The 18877-nt window shown below is 41.3% G+C and overlaps 2 protein-coding genes across 4 annotated transcripts in view; one reads left to right on the top strand and one right to left on the bottom strand.

Moving 5' to 3' along the window:
* LOC307184301 (uncharacterized protein) overlaps nt 1-18877 on the bottom strand; it is a 594345-nt gene that overhangs the window by 149088 nt on the left and 426380 nt on the right. The window lies entirely within an intron of this gene.
* The window catches only part of PCSK1 (proprotein convertase subtilisin/kexin type 1), a gene marked incomplete at its 5' end in the record, with an annotated part of 40165 nt that overhangs the window by 6547 nt on the left and 14741 nt on the right, over nt 1-18877 (top strand). For both annotated transcript variants that reach the window (XM_079917668.1, XM_079917669.1), the window contains 7 exons: nt 182-292; nt 2240-2386; nt 3697-3773; nt 9395-9483; nt 12127-12299; nt 13316-13528; nt 16017-16117. In XM_079917668.1, coding sequence (XP_079773794.1) covers nt 182-292; nt 2240-2386; nt 3697-3773; nt 9395-9483; nt 12127-12299; nt 13316-13528; nt 16017-16117 — 911 coding nt within the window. The remainder of the gene's footprint in view (nt 1-181; nt 293-2239; nt 2387-3696; nt 3774-9394; nt 9484-12126; nt 12300-13315; nt 13529-16016; nt 16118-18877) is intronic.

Genomic DNA, 18877 nt, shown 5'->3' with positions numbered 1-18877 from the left:
TTCATCTCACCAGTGGGCAATCCCTTCTTCTCACTGAGCTGCCAGTTTGATCTATAGTCAAACAAAAACACTGTGGAGCTGCCTGAACTCTGATGGAGAGAGTACTAGAGCTAGTTAGAGGGAAGATGATTACACCAGAGGTGGCTATTTGTTGATTTTTTTGCTCTAAAACTCCTTGTAGGTGCTATGGGCTGAACAACAGTATGAAAAAGAGAGAAGTAAACGTTCAGTTCTAAGAGACTCAGCACTAGATCTCTTCAATGATCCGATGTGGAATCAGCAGTGGTACTTGGTAAGTACCTACAGGAGGACTGTGTAGGACCTGGGTTATTTGTTATATCTGCACAACAGATTTTTTAATGATAGATAATTCAGCAGAGGGCTGTGTTACCTAGAGATTAGGGTTGACGGGACCTTCCATGATCTGGATCTTCTGTTTTACTATGTGAGGATGTCTGAAACACAGATCTTTAGCTACTATGAGAGGAGGGGTTGTTGCCTTTTGTCTTCTTAAGTTTATCTGGAATAAGTACAGAAGAATCATGTCTTGCAAGTTAGGGGTTCCAAAACAGTACTCATGGCAAAAAAACATATTTGATCAAAGTTTCTCTTGAGAACCCTTTAAATCACCCAAAGAGTACAGTGAACATGATTCAGTATATATAGCCCTGAGAGGCAATTTGCACATGCTTACAGGTGAGAATTTCTGAACTAGGCTAAAGGAAGGAACACAAGGAAAGATAAAAGGCATCTATCTGCAGAGGTCCAGACTTGCGAACCAGTTCTACCTTTAAGATAGTTATCAAATGCTTGTTGGAATGTAGGCACCTAGTGGAGAAACTGTAAGTGTTCCTGCTTGCCTACGGAGTGCTCTCCTCTGTTTTAATGTTAAGCCTCTATCGTAGTAATACATGTTAATAGAAGTGTTTATTGTTGAGAATATTATAAAAGATGAATTTTCATGACAACCATAAGCTAACGCTTAGACATCCTTGTTGCATAATGGATGGGAAAGGAGATCAATTCCTATTGAAACTCTCTTAACCTAGGCAATACCTACTCCTTGCAGCAGAAGAGACTCATTAGCTAACACTGGTGCATTTGCTATGTGTCAAATACTATTCTAAATGTTTGACATGAGTTAACTCATCTAGTTCTCACACAACATTTTGTTGTAGGTATAGTAAGTATCCCCATTTAACAGATGAAGAGACAGAGACATTGGCAAGTTGAATAACTTGCCAAAATCACGTAATTATAGCGGAGGGGGCATAATTCATGGCTCCAGAGGCCATATTCTTAACAACCACACTCTATGATCGTTCTTCTGACTGACAGAGAGTCCTTCTTCTCTGGCGTTGGCCAACAATCTGTGTGTAGTTCCAGCCTCCTGTGATTCAGCTTCATGTTGGCCTAGTAAATTCTTGTTTTGCCCCCACCTCTTTCTGAGGACATCAACCAGGGGCCAATGCATTCACTGATACTTTTGATTGTTGTTATTTATAAATATCTTGTTGACCTCTTCACTAAAAAGCAGGCATTCTTCTAGTGCATCTCTCTTGAATGCTTGGGGATGTGCTCATATCTGTGTTCCCTTGCTGTCTAGCTCTTCTTCCTTACAGTCCCACATACAGTAACTAACAGAAAAATTATCTGAAAACAAATCCCAAATCTTCTCTCACAGGTACTTACTCCCTAAATCACTAATACTTGGACATAGGCAGTTAGATTGCAAGTCTTGGTAAGACCACAGCCTCCTGGGCATTCCAGGTTCTGTCTTTTCTTTTAGAAAATTTATAAAAACATCCTTGAAGAGCTGTGAACCAGACAATATAAAGTACATTCAGTGTGGCAGTGGAGGCTCAGGATTTGGGGGGAGATGGAAACATGGGACATCAAATAAAGCTTTGGTAGATGAAAAGCTTGAGCACGTAATTATAAATGAAAGCAACTTAGGGATGAACTTCTTCAAAGCCACGCAGCTCAAAGACAAGGGGCACAGGGTGATTCATCCTTTTGAGTGATTTTCCATTGGAACAACTGGAAAAAGAGCAGCACTCTGATGATTCACTTGGTCTCACCCTTAACTTTGTTTTTTTATTTCACCTAATTGCCCGCTTCTAACGAATAGAGTGACCCCAGGAAGAAGAAAGATGGGTCTCCAGACTGGAGCTTCAGTTCTTATTTTGCAGCAAACAAGTCATGGTTTTATCAATGCTTCTTGGTTTTTCTTTATCAGCAAGATACTAGGATGACTGCAGCCCTGCCCAAGCTGGACCTCCACGTGATACCTGTTTGGCAAAAAGGCATCACAGGCAAAGGAGTTGTTATCACTGTACTGGATGATGGCTTGGAGTGGAATCACACAGACATCTATGCCAACTATGTGAGTCTAAGCCCTCCCATTGCTGCAACTTAGGGAGTTGTCTACACTGACACACAGTTAGGACTTTGCTTCCCTCAAGCAGGAGGCTACTCTGATGTCAGCCCTGGTAATGACGGGCCACGGTTTTGCCACTTCCCTCACCCTTCTGCCAGTGCACATAAATTTTTTTTTTTTTTTTTTTGTATCACTGGGCATTGAAAGAATTTGCTGGAGCCAAGGATTGTATGAAAGCATGTGTGTTGGGGTAGGGGGAGGCACTTAACATCAGCTAGATTATTAAAAGCCATTCAAACTCTATGCCACTCAGTATTTGGGGACATGAAAGCAATCAAATCAAGCCTGATGCCTGAGACCATGTTCACAGTCTTCCTGCTGACATCCCTTATGGGTCAATATCTCTCACATTGTGAAGTTATGTGAATGTGATTCCTTCCATGCAAATCAAAGCGTGCACTACACAATACAAAAATGGCAAGCTGAGAAAAGTTTACTAAAAATGGGAAATAAGTAAATGAAAGTTATTTACTTAATTGGTTATGAAGTTCTCCATAATATTTTAGGTCTTTAAATCAGTGTTTCATCTTGAATATTGCCCCTTGTCTTTCTCTCATCCTTTCTACTCAACCAACATTCCCCAGCTAAAGAGCAAAGGAAACAGGAAGGAAAAGAAGAGATGAAAAAGATTAGGAATTATTAAAAGATATGGAAAACATAGAGAAGTAGCAGTAGTAGTGATACAATTCCTACGTGGAAGATGTTTAAGTGTAGCAATCTGATTGCAAAGGGGGGTGGGACCTGGAAGCTTGTCTTGAATTTCAAGCACAGCCTCTTTAATTAAATTACATGTTTATTTTAACTGAGGAGGCTGAAGGAGATCACTGCAGACCTGAGCCCCAGCCCACAGCCAGCTCTTTGCACCTATATTCTTAAGAAAGATGAGCATCAAAGTGTCACTAACTAGGGCTCTAGCTTAATTAAGCCATTCAAATTCTCTGGGCCTCAATTTTCTCATTTGGAAAATGAGGTGGTTGAACTAAGTGAACTTTGACTCCTTCTGTTCTCATATCCTATGAGAGTCTATGAGCTAGAGGTTTGGAAACATTCACTGAGAATTGGATGATGACTCACTTTTCTGTGTATATCACCTCTGCCTGGTTTATGGGGATGATAAATGATCAGAAACTGGGCCAGAAACTCTAAAATGCAGACTTTCGAGCTATCAGCCAGGATGGGAATAGGATAGGGATAGAAGGCTCGGAAAGTACTGCTTTTTTTATGATGCTACCTTGTTATTTTTGTTTTCTCTTTAGGATCCAGAGGCTAGCTATGATTTTAACGACAATGACCATGATCCATTTCCCCGATATGATCCCACAAATGAGAACAAGTGAGTAAATGTGGATTTGGGGGTGGGGGTAAGTGCTTTAAAATGCTTCTATCTTACTTGAGAAAATTACACTATAAATATAATCCACATTTGAGCTCTCAGAAAATGTTCACGTACACCATCCATACCACAATATTTTGTTGCTTTTAAAACAGAAACAAAAGTTTCTATTTATATATTCCTTTGGGCTTATAGAACCATATTTCAATTAAACTTTCTTCTTACATTATGAAATGTTCCCCTCAAACGTTACTGAATAGTTATGGCTTTAAAAAAATTGTTTGAGACATAAAGAATAAAAATCTGAGTCCACCCCCCCCCGCCCCCAATTCCTCTATGAATCGTTTATTACTAGCAACATGCTTGATGTCAGTCATGAAGAGAAATATAGATGACCAAGGTAACAAATCCCCACGACTTCCTATGTCGGCCACAACCATGCTCACTAGTTCCCTCAGAAGAATATGACAAGGCACCAGACGAGAAATATACCATGGGCTTGGCCCTCAAATCCAACACAGTCTCCGGGGCATTGGGCTAATTAGTAGCCTGTTCCAGAATTTCTGCTGGGTATTCTAAAGCTAAAGGGAAGAGAAAAAGGATATCTTCTGACCCCTAAATTAACTCTCCATAGCAGCCACAAGGTGACGAGTGAGGCCAAGAGCCAGACCCACCGAAGCAAGAGGCCAAATAAAGACCCAAAGGCAAGAGACATTTTAACCTTTCTTTTCTTAGCTCCAAAGGAACTTCACCCTCTAGGCACACAGCCTCAAGTGTCCATGCCCGTGTGAAAACTCATCTTTGTGCATAATGATGTCTCTCACAGACTTCAAGGAGACATTCACACTTTCCTCTTCATTTGCTCCACCCAAAAGAAACTTGCACCAAAGCAGATGAAAGCCAAGGCAAAATGAGTGCTGCTACAAGTGGGGATGGAAAGAGCAAGTAGGGAAAAGCTCTTCGTGGATGCCACATAAAGTGCTTCCCTTTTCTTTCTTCCTCTCTCAGATTATTAACCAATTAGGGTCAATAGAGTTCTCTCTCTCTTGCTCTCAGTTTCCCTCTCTCCTTCTCCCTTATTTTCTCAGAATTCCCATGTGGCTGGTGTAGTAATGTTGACCTAAAGTTGTTACTTTGGATTGTCCTCCAGGAGGCCAACAAACCCCAGGAAGGGAGGCTGGGGCTCCAGGACTTGGCCTCAACTTCCGAGTGTATATTTCTTCCTTGAGGGGAAGGGGAGGCTTGGGGAGGGTTCTTTCAGTACCATTTACTTCTTTTAGGGTTTATCTCTTAAAGGGGTTAACAGCAAACAGCCCTTGAGGTTAGAACATTCCAGTAACAATACAAAAGGAACCATGAGAGGGCACCCTTGGAGGAAAGTGGGATATCTCAGGAACTTAGAGCAGGACCCCCCGAGACAAACGTTCAGCCATATTTCTGAGTGAGGGCAGTGCAAGACCAGGAGGAACACATGTTCTTTTAGAGCATGACCTTGTAATGTTAGCCTGCCTGGTAGTGATGGCTTTGCCAATTACCAGGAGGGAGGATGACCTTGAGGAAATCACTCATCTCACTCTGCCTTTATTTTTTATTTCGTCTCCTAAAATGGTGACAAGGTATCTGTTCCCTACCCTCCTAAAAGAAGCTTCCTAAGGAAATGGGCAGTAAGTGCTTGGAAGAAAAGGACACTCTTCCTAGAATGAAGTAAAAATGACAACTCTCAATCCATCCCCTTGATCAAGACTAAGAGGGAAATCTGCTCCCGACCACACGGGCACAGCTGAGGAGACTGTTAGCTGAAGGTGTCAGCCTCCTTCTTAGGCAGTGTGTACTGGGTCTGGCCCAGGATCCAAAGTGGGTGATAACTTGTGTGGTAGATGCATGATAGGTGAATACCTGGTGAAATGACATTCTCTAGAGTTTTGTACTCATGAGAAGGGAAATTCAGATGTCCCTCTTCCCTTCCCCCCCAGAAAAGGGACTCTCAACTTATGGTACTGATAATAGCCACATTTCCCCCAATTCACAGAGTTCCAAAGGCCCCAAGGAAGCAACACATAATTGTATGTATTTTGTGCCTGAAAACTCTGAGCTTCCAGAGAATAGCAGACCGTGGACCTTGCACATAGCATAGAGTTAGTGTAGCATGGCCAAACAAGAGAGCACAGACTTTGCAGCTAGATTTAGATCAAATCTTAGATCTTCCACTTAATAGGTGAGTGACCTTGAGCAAATTATTTAACTTCTTTGTGACTAGTTTTACCATCTACTAAAGAGGTAATAATAGTACCTACTTCATTGGGTTCTTAGGGGGATTAAATAAGTTTATATATGTAATTGGCTTGGATAGTGCCTTGTATATAGAAAAAGTTAAATGTGTGCTATGATGATGATAATGATCAAGGTTTTTCATTTAGCAACTAAGGTAGACCTCCTTTCACTGAGAAAAAAAGCTTGACAAGAATAGTATCATCTGATAAGAGCAGAAGCAGAGACAATTTTCTAAGCCAATTCAGAATCTGCTATTTGAAAATTACACAATAAGCAGCTATCTCTCAGGGTCCTCTTGACTATCAACCAAAAAGCTAGCATCCCCATCATTTATCAAAATGTATAATAAAAGTAGAGTTACCCTTCTAGCATATTGTCAGAAATAAATCCCTTAGGTTTAGAAAATGAATGGCCCCATTTTGTCTTGGCCTTTATAGCAGTTAGAGACCTATTATCTCCCAATTCCAAGGGCATTATCTCTCCAAACTATCTGTGTTGCTGCTGTTCTTTATTACTATGTAAATGAGGTTAATAAAAGCTACATTTGAATTCTCCTCTGCAAATCAAATGAGGAATCACTAAATAACAAAATCTTAAAAGTGCAGGTAACTCTTACTACTAATCTGGCATGAATTTGTGATCAGTATTTCAACACCAATTACAGATTATTCATCTATTTTATAACAATGTGTGGCAAGGATATTTTAACTAGTACAACAGTAGTCTTTACATTATCTTCTGGAATAATTTTTTAAAAATCAATTTGTTTAAATGCCAGTTATAACCATTGTTCTAAGATAATAGAGTGTTCTTTTATCTCAGAGCCTGATTTAAGGAAAGAAAACTGCAGGTCTAGGAAGAATGATATAGAACCACTTTAATAAAGTCTTTTTTTCTCAAGGTGTGCAGGTGAGAAGTGAGGATAAGAGGAGGCAAAGATATCAACCCCTATTTGTACCACGATCCTGCACATTTTAAGAAAATAGTACTATGTAAAGAGAGATAAACACTATATAAAGAGAGATAAATAATAGGTAGTGTCATACTGCATCATTTTTAGGACAGAGGTACAATGCTGGAGATGTTTGCCAACAGGTTGATTCTGTAGGCTCTACCTGGAGACTTCGCTATCTTGGGCGCTGTCTTCCATCTTGTGTAAATGGAAATACAGGTGGTGGTGACTTCTGGTAGCATATTTCCCCGATGATGGCAACTGAATTTTCCCTTCCACAAAAGGAAAGAAGGCTAATCCACAGGCATAAGGTGCCTTCTATGTGTTCAATATGCATGCATTTCTCAGAGAATGGGTGTGTTGGTCAGGAGAGCTTCAGTTGCAAGTGAGAGAATCCTAACACAAAGATTAAGTAAAATGGAGATATGAAAATATTTTTCCCCAAGAGATGTTCAGCTTCAAGCATTGCAAGATCCAGAAACTCAAATAGTATGCCATCAGGACACCAATTACTCTGTATCCATCTCCTAGTGCTGCTCACCTCCACTTAGCTTCATTCTCAATAGAACACTGCCTGGTAGCAAGATCCACATGGCTCACGTGGAACTTAAAGCTGAAGATTCTTGAGAAAGAATATAATTCTTTCCCCCAGAATCTGCATCAATTCTTGAAATGCTCCCTGGGAGGACAAGCCTCATGATAGAGAATCACAAGAAGTGAGCGAGGGCCACTTCCCAAAAGGGGGAAATGCTAGAAGACCAAAAAGAAGTGGGTGCCTGCTACATTAGGGAAGACTGTGAATTAAAGATAATTACATTGTTCTGACTTAGGACTCCTATCCAGTAGTAACATAAAGGAGGAACATCATTTAGTGGAAGGAGAACAGGAAATCATCTTTGGTATTTTAGGAAAAAAAGATAAGTGAAACAGGCTTATTTTATTTTTTTCCTTAGGAATTATTCTTTCTTTAATTCATAATACAAGTATTAAATAAATCAAGTATCAATATTTAGAATTTTTTTAACTCTTTTTAGTGGTTTGAGAGATGGCAATTTTTAAAAATTAATTAATGAATGTATTGATTTTTGGCTGCATTGGATCTTTGTTGCTGCGCGCAGGCTTTCTCAAGTTGCAGCGAGCGGAGGCTACTCTTCGTTGCGAGGTGCAGGCTCCTCATTGTAGTGGTTTCTCTTGTTGCAGAGCACAGGCTCTAGGCATGCAGACTCAGTAGTTGTGGCTCACGGGCTCTAGAGTGCAGGCTCAGTAGTCATGGTGCACGGGCTTAGTTGCTCTGTGGCATGTGGGATCTTCCCAGACCAGGGATTGAAACAGGCTTATTTTAAATGACCCAGTCAATTTAGGATTTTTATATTTCATGCTGGGCTAAATTAATTGATGTCTAGTACAGTAGTGTTCAAAGGGAGCTGGCTGACAGAGTTGCTCAGAGCTAACCCTTCCTCTTTTTTCCTCTGTGTCAGCATATCTGGTCAGTGGCTCCTCCAAGGCACTAACAGTCTTCATGCTGCTCCCAGGAGCTTCCACAATGGAATAAAGTCATGAAGTAAACAAATTCACATTAAAGTTTCTCTCAACTTATTGACCCTCCTGAGGTCAGGGAAGTGATGGGAAAAGATAATCACTATCCCCAGAATTTCAGAATTGATACTTTAATGGTGGACTTTGGTCTGTTTTAGAGATGGATTTTTTTTTTTTCCCCAAACACTCTGAAATCATAAATTACCCTCATTGTCCCTAGTTGCAAAACTAGTCTTGTTCAGGTTTCTGGTCCCAGTCAGAGTTGCAGGAGCACCCTGGTTTCCCAAATAGCCTGTAGTGTCTTGTTAAAATTTCAAAATCCTCTTGGTACCAGGAAACCTTCAGATGTTTTAGTCTGGTATATGGTTAGAGGAGGAGAGGAGGGCTTGAGAGGGGGCTCTGTTTTACACATCCTACTAGGACTTGTACAGGTTAAACTAATCCAAGGAAGTCACTAGTGAGGGGAAGTGAGGAGTCACTTTAACACCAAAATTCTGGTACAGAAACCATTTCTTTGAGATGGTATCAATAGCTAACACTTCCTGGGTTCTTACTATATACCAGCCACTTTCCTAAGTGCTCTGCATACAATATTTTATGGGATGTCACAATTCTTTGAGGACGAGTAACTTACCCAAGGTCACATCACTAGTTTGTGGCGGAAGCTAGAACTTGAACCCACATACTTGGGCTCCAGTACGTGTTCCCTTCATCTGATACCTACACTTCATCTAATACCGATGGAAAGAAAACCAGCAACAAGTCTGACAAAAAGTTAACATATCCATGTACCATGGATTCATATGCAACACCAATGTCTGTTCTCATTTACGTTTTATAAATCCTATTTTCTAATCCTCAGACATGGGACCAGATGTGCAGGAGAAATTGCCATGCAAGCAAATAATCACAAGTGTGGGGTCGGAGTTGCATACAATTCCAAAGTTGGAGGTAAAGCAAAGGGTTGTTCCTGTAGTTTTGCACCTTAATTTGAGTCTTGCATTACCTGGTGTAAATGGGGTGGTGTGGGGGGACTTTGCAACAACCAGAGGAAGAAATGAACTCCATGCAAAATTTGCTACACGACTTGAATGTGATTTGCAAGCAAATCAATTGACCTGGATTCTTAGAAAATGATAGCTGAATATAGCCCATACGTCTTTGTTGGGTGGGAAAAGGAAATGTTGAATAGCTTTTGAAGCAAATCTAATTTTCTCTGTGTTCTGATTTAGAAGAGTTTGTTATTGAGTGCTTGCTAAGAGAACAGGAGGAGGAGGTAAATTTAGGCGAAGATTTTCCCTGCCTGTCAATTCTGTAGTCCTTTAGTTCATAACAAAGAACAGTTAAAAACAATAAAAAGAATACATACTTCTTATAGTAAGGAGCCAAAGGTTATCTGTGGTAGCAAAAATTTAGAATCTCTGGTTGTTTCAGTCAGTGTCTTTATAGGTAAGCATATGGTAAGTTCCATCAGGGCAATTTAATAAAGGAACCATTTACAAGAGCTAAAAGAAACCAACAAGAGACTAACTGATGTAAGCAGATGTTACCACCTTTAGACTTAATGGAGCAAGGGGAGGGAGTAGTCATGGAAACTGGAGAGAGAAAGCTGTGACCACATGAGACAGCCACTGGACAGGAGCTGTGGCCATGAGTACAACAATGGAGTTGCTTCTAAGCAGGGGGGATCCAGGAATGAGTACCTCACTCTCCCCTCACCCCCAAACCTCCTGCTGCTGTTTCAGTTGGCTGAAACCAATGGGAAGACAAAAGAACCCACTGCTGCCATCCACGTTCCTGTGAAGAAGGGTGCAGGGTGGATCTGCAGGGGCTCACAGAGAATAAAACACTTGTCTCTCCTCTTCACACTAGCCCTGCCTCAGGCTTTCATGGTTATACTATGAATTTTGCATTTAGTTTGTTTTCTAAAACCACAACAAAACGATTCATTGTAGAACATGGCAATGACAGTAAAACTCCTTTAAGCTCTACCTGAGTATACCTTGAATCTGGCTTTGTATTCCATTTCAGAAATCAAATAAATATACATCCTAGCATATAGAATGCATCTCTCACTATTACAGCACACTCCTAGATTTTAAGGGTCATTCTTGATTCCTTTATACCAGCATCGTCAAAATGCCATGTTAATTTAAAGAAAATGGAGGCAGGAGCACAAATTACATAATCACCTAGAAAAAGAATGCGCTTTTAAGTAATGATGAACTAAGTAGCTATAGTCTGTGAGAGAATCATCTCATCCCTTCATTTTATAGAGGAGGAATCAAAGGCAAGATTCTCCAGGAAACCAAAACACACCTACTGTATGTCCATCATTTACCTTCCAAGACATTATCCACATCCTGGAAGTTAACAGGATGGATTTGAGTGCCAGATTTCTGGGATTCAAGTCCCAGCTTCCCAGCTGCAAGTTGTGTGGCCTTGGGCAAGTCCCTGTCCCTCTCTGGCCACAGTCTCTCTCCCTGTAAAATGGGGAGAATTACAGCACCCACCTCAAATGGTTGTCATAAGGATAAATGAGTTCATATGTTTAAGGCCTGTACAATGGTAGCCGCATATAGTATATCCTCAATGCACACGAGCTGTTATCATCCGCATTTTACAGCTGAAGAAACTGAGGCACATAGAAGTTAAGTGGTTTGCCCAAGATCACAGAGCTAGTAAATAGCAGAGCTGGGATTTTTCTCCTAAATGCATTTTAAACAATTTTTTTTAAAATAAATATAACTTCTACTACTCATGTCAACTACCTGTTCTTTTACCCAAGCTCCATAGTAAATAATAGTGTGAAAATATAAAGCTGTGCACTCCATTGCATCATTAGCCTGAAGCCAGGAATAACCAGGTAGCTGCCTGGATCCGTCTAAATTGCTTTTGCCTTCCTGGCTCTTGAATACATGAGTCTGATGATGGGTGACAGCCTGCTGGAAAGCATAGAGCCACTGCATCTGCCTTCTCCTGATGAAAACCGATTCCCCCTCAGGAGTAAAATCCATGGCAATGATTTCATCCTTGAGATTATTTAGAAGAAAAGGAAGCATGTTCCCTGAAAATGTTTCTTAGCAAACACATAAAAGAATGGCCTCTGGGTTATTTTTAATCAGTGCTTAGAAACAAGAGTTTGTTCCCTATTTGTGAGTTTCCTATTGTAAGTAGATCTTTTCAAGCTGCACGGTTTCCCGTACAGAGTCCTCTGTAAGGCACTGACCAGGCCACAGCCATTCATGGTATAGTCATGAGCAGGCATGTTGAGAGAGAGCTGTTTGATGCCTCTTTCTGAAAGCTATCCTGTCATTTTCAGGTTATCAGGGCAGCAGAGGGAGGGGAGACATTTTGTAAGTGACAACAACCATGGCCACAGCACAGCACAGCACATAAGGAAGCTTATGCAGGCGGTGACTTGATCTCCCTGCTGTGCTTTTAGCAGCTGGGTCACAGTCATTTGGGACATACACTGGTTACCTATTTTTGACTCTTTTGGGAGTCCTTTAAAAAATGAATATTAAGAGCATCGTGCCATTCTACATGTACACACTGACATCAGCATATGTATTTGTCTGTTTTGCTGTTCAGGGATAAGGATGCTCGATGGCATTGTGACGGATGCTATTGAAGCCAGCTCAATTGGATTTAATCCTGGACATGTGGACATTTACAGTGCGAGCTGGGGCCCTAATGATGATGGGAAAACTGTGGAGGGGCCTGGCCGACTAGCCCAGAAGGCTTTTGAATATGGTGTCAAACAGGTGAGATGCTTAACACAGACCCACTTGAAATGAAACCTGACTGTTTGAATATGAGGAGAAGGGAAGGACACTTAGTTTATATGCATAGAAATGGTTGTGAACTTCTTGTTATTGTTTATGATTTGAAGTGCATTTAGAGAGCCAAATCGTCCTTAAAAGGGATGGAAGTTAAGGGTTAAGAAAGTTTTCCCCATTTGGGTCTGACATTCAACAGATATTCATTAGTCTTAGAATATTTACTTTCAAAAATACTCTGGATATGTCCTTTCTCATTTTCCTGCTGCTTTTGGATTTCTACATGAGGTAAACTACTACCCAGACTTCTTTCAAATACTCTGAAAATGCATCCTTAAATATAGCAATGTGCCACCTCCCTCTCTGCACGTGCCTGATGAATACTTGTGCCTTGGTTGTGTTTCTCTGTCACTGGGGTTGAGTGCATTCTTGCCAGGATTCTAAGGCCTCGTTCTGCACAGGATGAAACAAAAGTAGGAATTTTGGAGAGCACAAATTGAAAACTCATAGAAAGGGTAGCCTTGACGAGTTCCATTCAATTGAAGAGTCCCTTTTAATGCAGCTGCAAAGCAGATCTGAATAATGCCTGATTTTGTCATTCTATCAGTCAGCCAGAAGATTCAAGCAGAAAGAAAGGAAGTTCAAAGATTCAAGCGTAGTGACATAAGCCAAGGGAACAGTGAAGAAATTCGAGTGAGTGCTGAAGGCCAGATTATGAATCCACATAATAAAGAAAAAAGAGAAAAGTCCTCACTCAGCGCCATCCCAGAGAGGGCCCAGATGGAGGAGGGCGGGCAGCACCAGAGCTCAGTGGCTTATAACATACAGTCTCGCGAGAGTTCCAGTATCGATGCTGGAGGACCTGGAGTTGAAACAGACTCCAAATTACTGTTTCTGAGAACTTCATGCATGTATTTATATATTTGTTGGGGATTTCATTGGGATGTGACAGTGACCCCAGTGATGATAATAGACGTGATATGTTTTGGCTTTTCCTTTAGGGGAGACAAGGAAAGGGCTCTATCTTCGTCTGGGCTTCTGGGAATGGGGGGCGTCAGGGAGATAACTGTGACTGTGATGGGTACACGGACAGTATCTACACCATCTCCATCAGCAGTGCCTCGCAGCAAGGCCTATCCCCCTGGTACGCTGAGAAGTGCTCCTCTACGCTGGCCACCTCGTACAGCAGCGGGGATTACACCGACCAGCGAATCGTAGGTTGCTTTTGTCTAACTCTCTCTGCTTAGGTAGGAGAACACGGCTCGCCTTCAGAAGGATCCTTTGGTCAAACCGATTTGCTTAAGCTTCATGTCTCAGCTGGGGAGACTCACACTTTGCTCACTTGAAGGGTGGGTATATATTGGGAAGTTTTCTCTCCCGGGCATAATGATGCTTCTGCCAAAATGATGTCGCCTCTCAGTCATTTTTAAACTCAGCCCTGAGAAGCCACCAATCTGTCATTACATATGGCCGAGACTCCAAATGTCTGTTCAGCTTGTGTGATGCCTCCCTGAAAACAGCCTTAAAGGAGATTTTAGGGCTGTTGGAGCTTTATCACCCTTGTACTTGTTGATCCTTTAATAGCAGGGAAAATGTCTGACTTGCCCTTTAGCAGATGATAAAAATACAGAGCATACACTGGCTATGTCTCCTAAGGATGGACGACCTACAGGAAAATAACAGTCTAAATTTCCCCTGAGGTGAACTTCTCAGCATCCAAATAAGGAGCTTAGGAAGGTTATATGCTCAGAGAACATCTCCAGCCCCCGCGTGGCTGTGCCTTCGTTTCCATGAGTCAGACTGCCAAGGGCAATTATTGGATTTCCCTTCAAGGGCATGATGATGAAGGCCCATTCGGGGGCTCTGAGAACAAAGAGAGGCACTTCTTTTCATTTAAGAATTGAAAGCCTCAAACTTAACTCCTGACACAGAAAGAACCAACCAGCTAAAGTATGTAGAGCCTAATCTCAGTAAAAAACCAGGTCATGATCCAATTAGATTGTGGGTAACCTGCCTAATAATTAGCCTTTGGAATGTGTGTAAAATTCATATTAATGGCATCTCAACAAAACTGTCAGAACTACGATCTTCACGCAGGATCACTCTTCCGGAACTCCCTGTTTCTGCAACCTACTCTAGTTTAGACAGTAAAACTATGGTCTCAACTTAGAAGCCCTGGCCTACCTCTCGTGCCCACATCTTCAATTACTCAAAGAGACAGTAACATTCTACCTAGGGGTTCTTTACGGCAGGTATATCTTATACCCTGCTGTAAAGGAGCCTACCAGACATGTGCCCCACTTGCATTCACAGCCCCTGGTTCTTGATGACCCTGTGGGTGTTCAGAGTGGCTTTTCAAAAAATGGCCTGTGGTCCATTTCAGAGTCACCATTTCATAGACAGTCCCTCATCTGAGCCACTCTGTGAAGCAGGAGGAAGAATTTCCATCTTTGTAAAGATCCCTCCTTAAGTAAATGAGCCATAGAAGAGACAGCTGGTGGATTCTATTTGAGACAGTTGCACTAACATAGCCTTTGTCTTACGCAAACCTCTTCCTCAGCACAGTCATCTCTGGGGCTTACTTGCGTCAACAGGTAAAAAGGGCAACCTTGCTTCCGCAGCCCCCAGAGGAACAGGACTACCAGAACTTGAGATATTCAGCGACTCCAAGTGGGAAGCCAAAGGAGGTGATAATAGAACAAACTGGTTTTTTTGCACCTCCCTCCCACACCTTGAAATCTCTAGCTAAAAATCATAGTGTGAGAGCCTGGGTGGGTGTCTTGTTAGTAATCCTTTGGCCCAGGTACTTGTTCAACCAACACCACTGTGGTCCTCAGGCAGACTAATTGGAAGTCTCTCTGGTTTCTTCCCTTCATCTCAGCAACCTCTTCACTAAGCTAAAATTAGCCTGGGTAATTCCTTATGTGCAATCACATTGTGTGAAAATGCTTTCACAGACAGGATCTCATTTCAGCCTCAGAATAGGAGTCAAGAAATATCAACCTCATTTGACAGATGGGGAAACCAAGTGGCTTGCCCATGGGACACATCTACTGAGTGGCAGGTTTAGAATTTGAGCCCAGATCTAAGTCCAGCACACTTTCATTTGAAAAACTCGCCATGTTCATCAAAGTACAAATGTGACACTAACTCATGGCCATCAGATTACGTCAACAGTGAGTGCAAACCACACACTAGACACGTTTTGTGCAAATAGTTCAAGTGGCCCAGATCAGGATGGCTTTACCTCCTCCTGCTGAAGAGGCAGTCAAATGTCAATCTGAAGGCAGAAGGGAATTGTGCCTGAGGCAAACCTTCTAAATATGCCAGGCCAAACACAATGGACCTGATGATTAATGGGCCAGCATGATTCACCGTGATTTTGAAACACTCCCTTTCTTACAGACAGCATTTCATTTGGGAATCTCAGAAGAGAAAAAAAATTCATAGTGGGAGGACTTCATCCCCAGAAAAAGGCATTCTGACGCCAGAATTATAGACAAGTTGCATATAGAGGAGAGTGAGCTAAAACATCAGCAGATGGCAAACATCCGCCTGTAGTTTAGAGGAGGAAGTAGGGAATCGAATCAGCTGGGCTTCCTGATCCTAACAGATGCAGCCCTCGGTAGGGCTAACCCCCGGGGACAGGATCACACTCCTCACATGTTCTCCCATGTTTCTTTCTTTCCTGGTGCCCCTCAGACGAGTGCTGACCTGCACAACGACTGCACAGAGACCCACACAGGCACCTCTGCCTCAGCACCCCTGGCTGCTGGCATCTTCGCTCTGGCCCTGGAAGCAAAGTAAGGCCCAGAATGTGTCTAATCACCTGTAAAAAACTGTTTCTCCTTCTTTTTCATAGCATATATATTTTTTCTGAATATATGGTTACAGTGGAAAACTACAAAAAATAATAAAAAATAAGCTCTCTTCCTGTCAACATCTCAATGTAGATTTAATACACACACTTTTCTTGCAACATTGGAATCTTAATTCACACACTGTTTTGTAATTTTTTTTTTTTTTTTTTTTTTTGCGGTACCCGGGCCTCTCACTGTTGTGGCCTCTCCCGTTGCGGAGCACAGGCCCCGGATGCGCAGGCTCAGCGGCCATGGCTCACGGGCCCAGCCGCTCCGCGGCATGTGGGATCTTCCCAGATCGGGGCACGAACCCGCCGCGTCCCCTGCATCGGCAGGCGGACTCTCAACCACTGCGCCACCAGGGAAGCCCTATTTTGTAATTTTTTAAATCCACCTATATTAAGAGCACTTTCTCATATCTAAATCAATCTTCCTTGACTTTTAAAAAACTCATGCTCTCCTCCCACTCGGTCCTCTCCAGTCCTCCTACCACTCAGCTATAAGGCCTTCTCACTTCTGTTTATTCCCACCAAGAAAGACTTTGTCCAGATAATTTCCTGTGGGTAGTGTTAGGAATAATAAGTTTAAAAAACATCCTTTTTTTTTAGATTATATAAGCCCCACCCTAGAGCTGATATAACACATCAGAGGACATGAGAATTAAAAACAGGACTTTTATCTTTTTGTAGTATACCATTATATAAATGCAAATTTTATTAAGGCCATTTCATGCTCAAACACCCTTGTCCATAGATATCAGTTATCATTTCTGATAATTTCCTTAAGATAAACACTTACGATTGGAATTTTGGGGTCAAAGGGCATGCATGTTTTAATGATTTTGATACATATTGACAAGTTACTGTTGATAAAGATGGTACCATTTTGTATTCCCACCAGCAGTATATGTGTGAGAGTGCCAGTTTCCTAAACCCTGATCAAACCTACTTTTATTCTCTTTTAAAATGTTTGCTACTTTGTTAGGTGAAAATGGCATCTCATCTCTATATGCTTTTATTTCATTACTAATGAAACTCAATATTTTATATTCTTTTGCCATTTATCATCTGTGACTGTTTATGACCTTGATTTTGTTTTATGGCCTTAGTTAGAAAAGCTACTAATGCTTGGTTAGTTTGACATTTACCTTTTAATTTTACTTACATGTAATTTTTAATGTAATGAAGTTAATATGTATACAGTTATCTTTGTTAGTCTCTTTAAGGTTTTTTTCCTTTTTATGCTCAGAAAAATCTTTACAACTCCAAATTATATACACATTTATTTATATGTCTTTTATTATGGTTCTTTTACCATATTTATGTTCTAAATCCCCCTGGAATTTATTTTAGTATATGTTACCAAAAAGAGATTTAGCAACATTTTTCCCTTCATAATAGTTATTCAATAGTCTAATACTTAATACAGAGGAAAAAATGTTCCGATGTTGTGTGGTGAGAAATCTTTAAATGTTAAGTCAGGTGCTAGGGTTGCATGATAGAGGATGTGTTAAAACTTGTAAATTACTATTATCCTTCCTAATAAGGAAGTTATCTTAGAAGAACATCCATATTCTCTACAGAGAGGACAAAGCAGTTCCTTCATGTCAGGTTCAGTAGATGAGGTGAGGTTCACAGTAGTAGAAGAACAGAACTCCTTGGCCCGGGCCATAGCTGGAAAAGCCCTGCAGCTGCTGAGGAGAGTCCAGCATTGTTCCAGGAGCCCTGGAGCCACCTGTGGAGTTGTGGTTTAGTCCCTGGTATCTCAGTTATGAAACGGCCACAGCGGCTAAGAAAGATAGGCCTAGTAAGGCTTGTATCAAGAGTCTACCTACTTGGAGGGGCTGGAAAGATACTGATAAAGGAAGAGCAAATCCAGATGCCCGATCAGAAACAGGGAAATCTGAAGCTCTTGAATCCAACAGAAAAGCTATGTTCAGAATCTGAGTCCAGTTGTAACAGGAAGGGGATGGACAGAGGGCAAAGTCTAAAGACACAAGCTTTGACTGGCATCAGCAGACCCAAACCAAATTTGAGGAAAGATAATCTAAGCAGTGAAAAGTGCAAGGAACACCTGGCTTCAAGTTCTAGGCGTATCACTAGCTATGTGACCTTAGACAAATTAAGAGGGCTCAATTTATCATCTATAGAATGGAAGGGTCAGATCAGATTATTTTTTTTCGAACCTTTTCCCTTTACAAAATCCTCCAGCTTGAAACTGAAGGTATCAGCATATAGAGATCATCTAACATGAATTGCTGAGGTTGGTGGTAAGAGGTCCAGAGTGAAAGAAATAAGGTCCTATAAAGGCAAGTAGTTATACACACGTAGTGAAACAAGATCATGATATTTATGATTTTAGGATACAAGTTTTTAGCTCCAGGGAGCTTTTAAAAGAAAACCATCCTTAAAATCTTGTCTTCCCTACCCAACACCTATCAGATGCATGCAAATGTAACTAGCCAGACCTAGCCCATCCTTGTCTAGTGACCAGAATAGTAGAAACACCCATCTAGCTGAACAGATGTAATGTTATTTTGACCAAGAACTGAAATTTTAAAAGTGTAATCTCTGACTTCTAAAATTTCAAACCTTCTATTTCTGTATAAGGAGAAAGTGATTAAGAATGATCTAGCCTTATTAATCTCAGTTAATTCCTAATGGACTATGTATAAAGCAGGGGCTCCATGGATTGTTATGAAAT

The sequence above is a fragment of the Stenella coeruleoalba genome (assembly GCF_951394435.1).
Source record: "Stenella coeruleoalba genome assembly, chromosome: 3".
NCBI lineage: Eukaryota > Metazoa > Chordata > Mammalia > Artiodactyla > Delphinidae > Stenella > Stenella coeruleoalba.
Note: the sequence above shows the minus strand (reverse complement) of the source record. Positions and strands in the feature narration are given on the sequence as shown.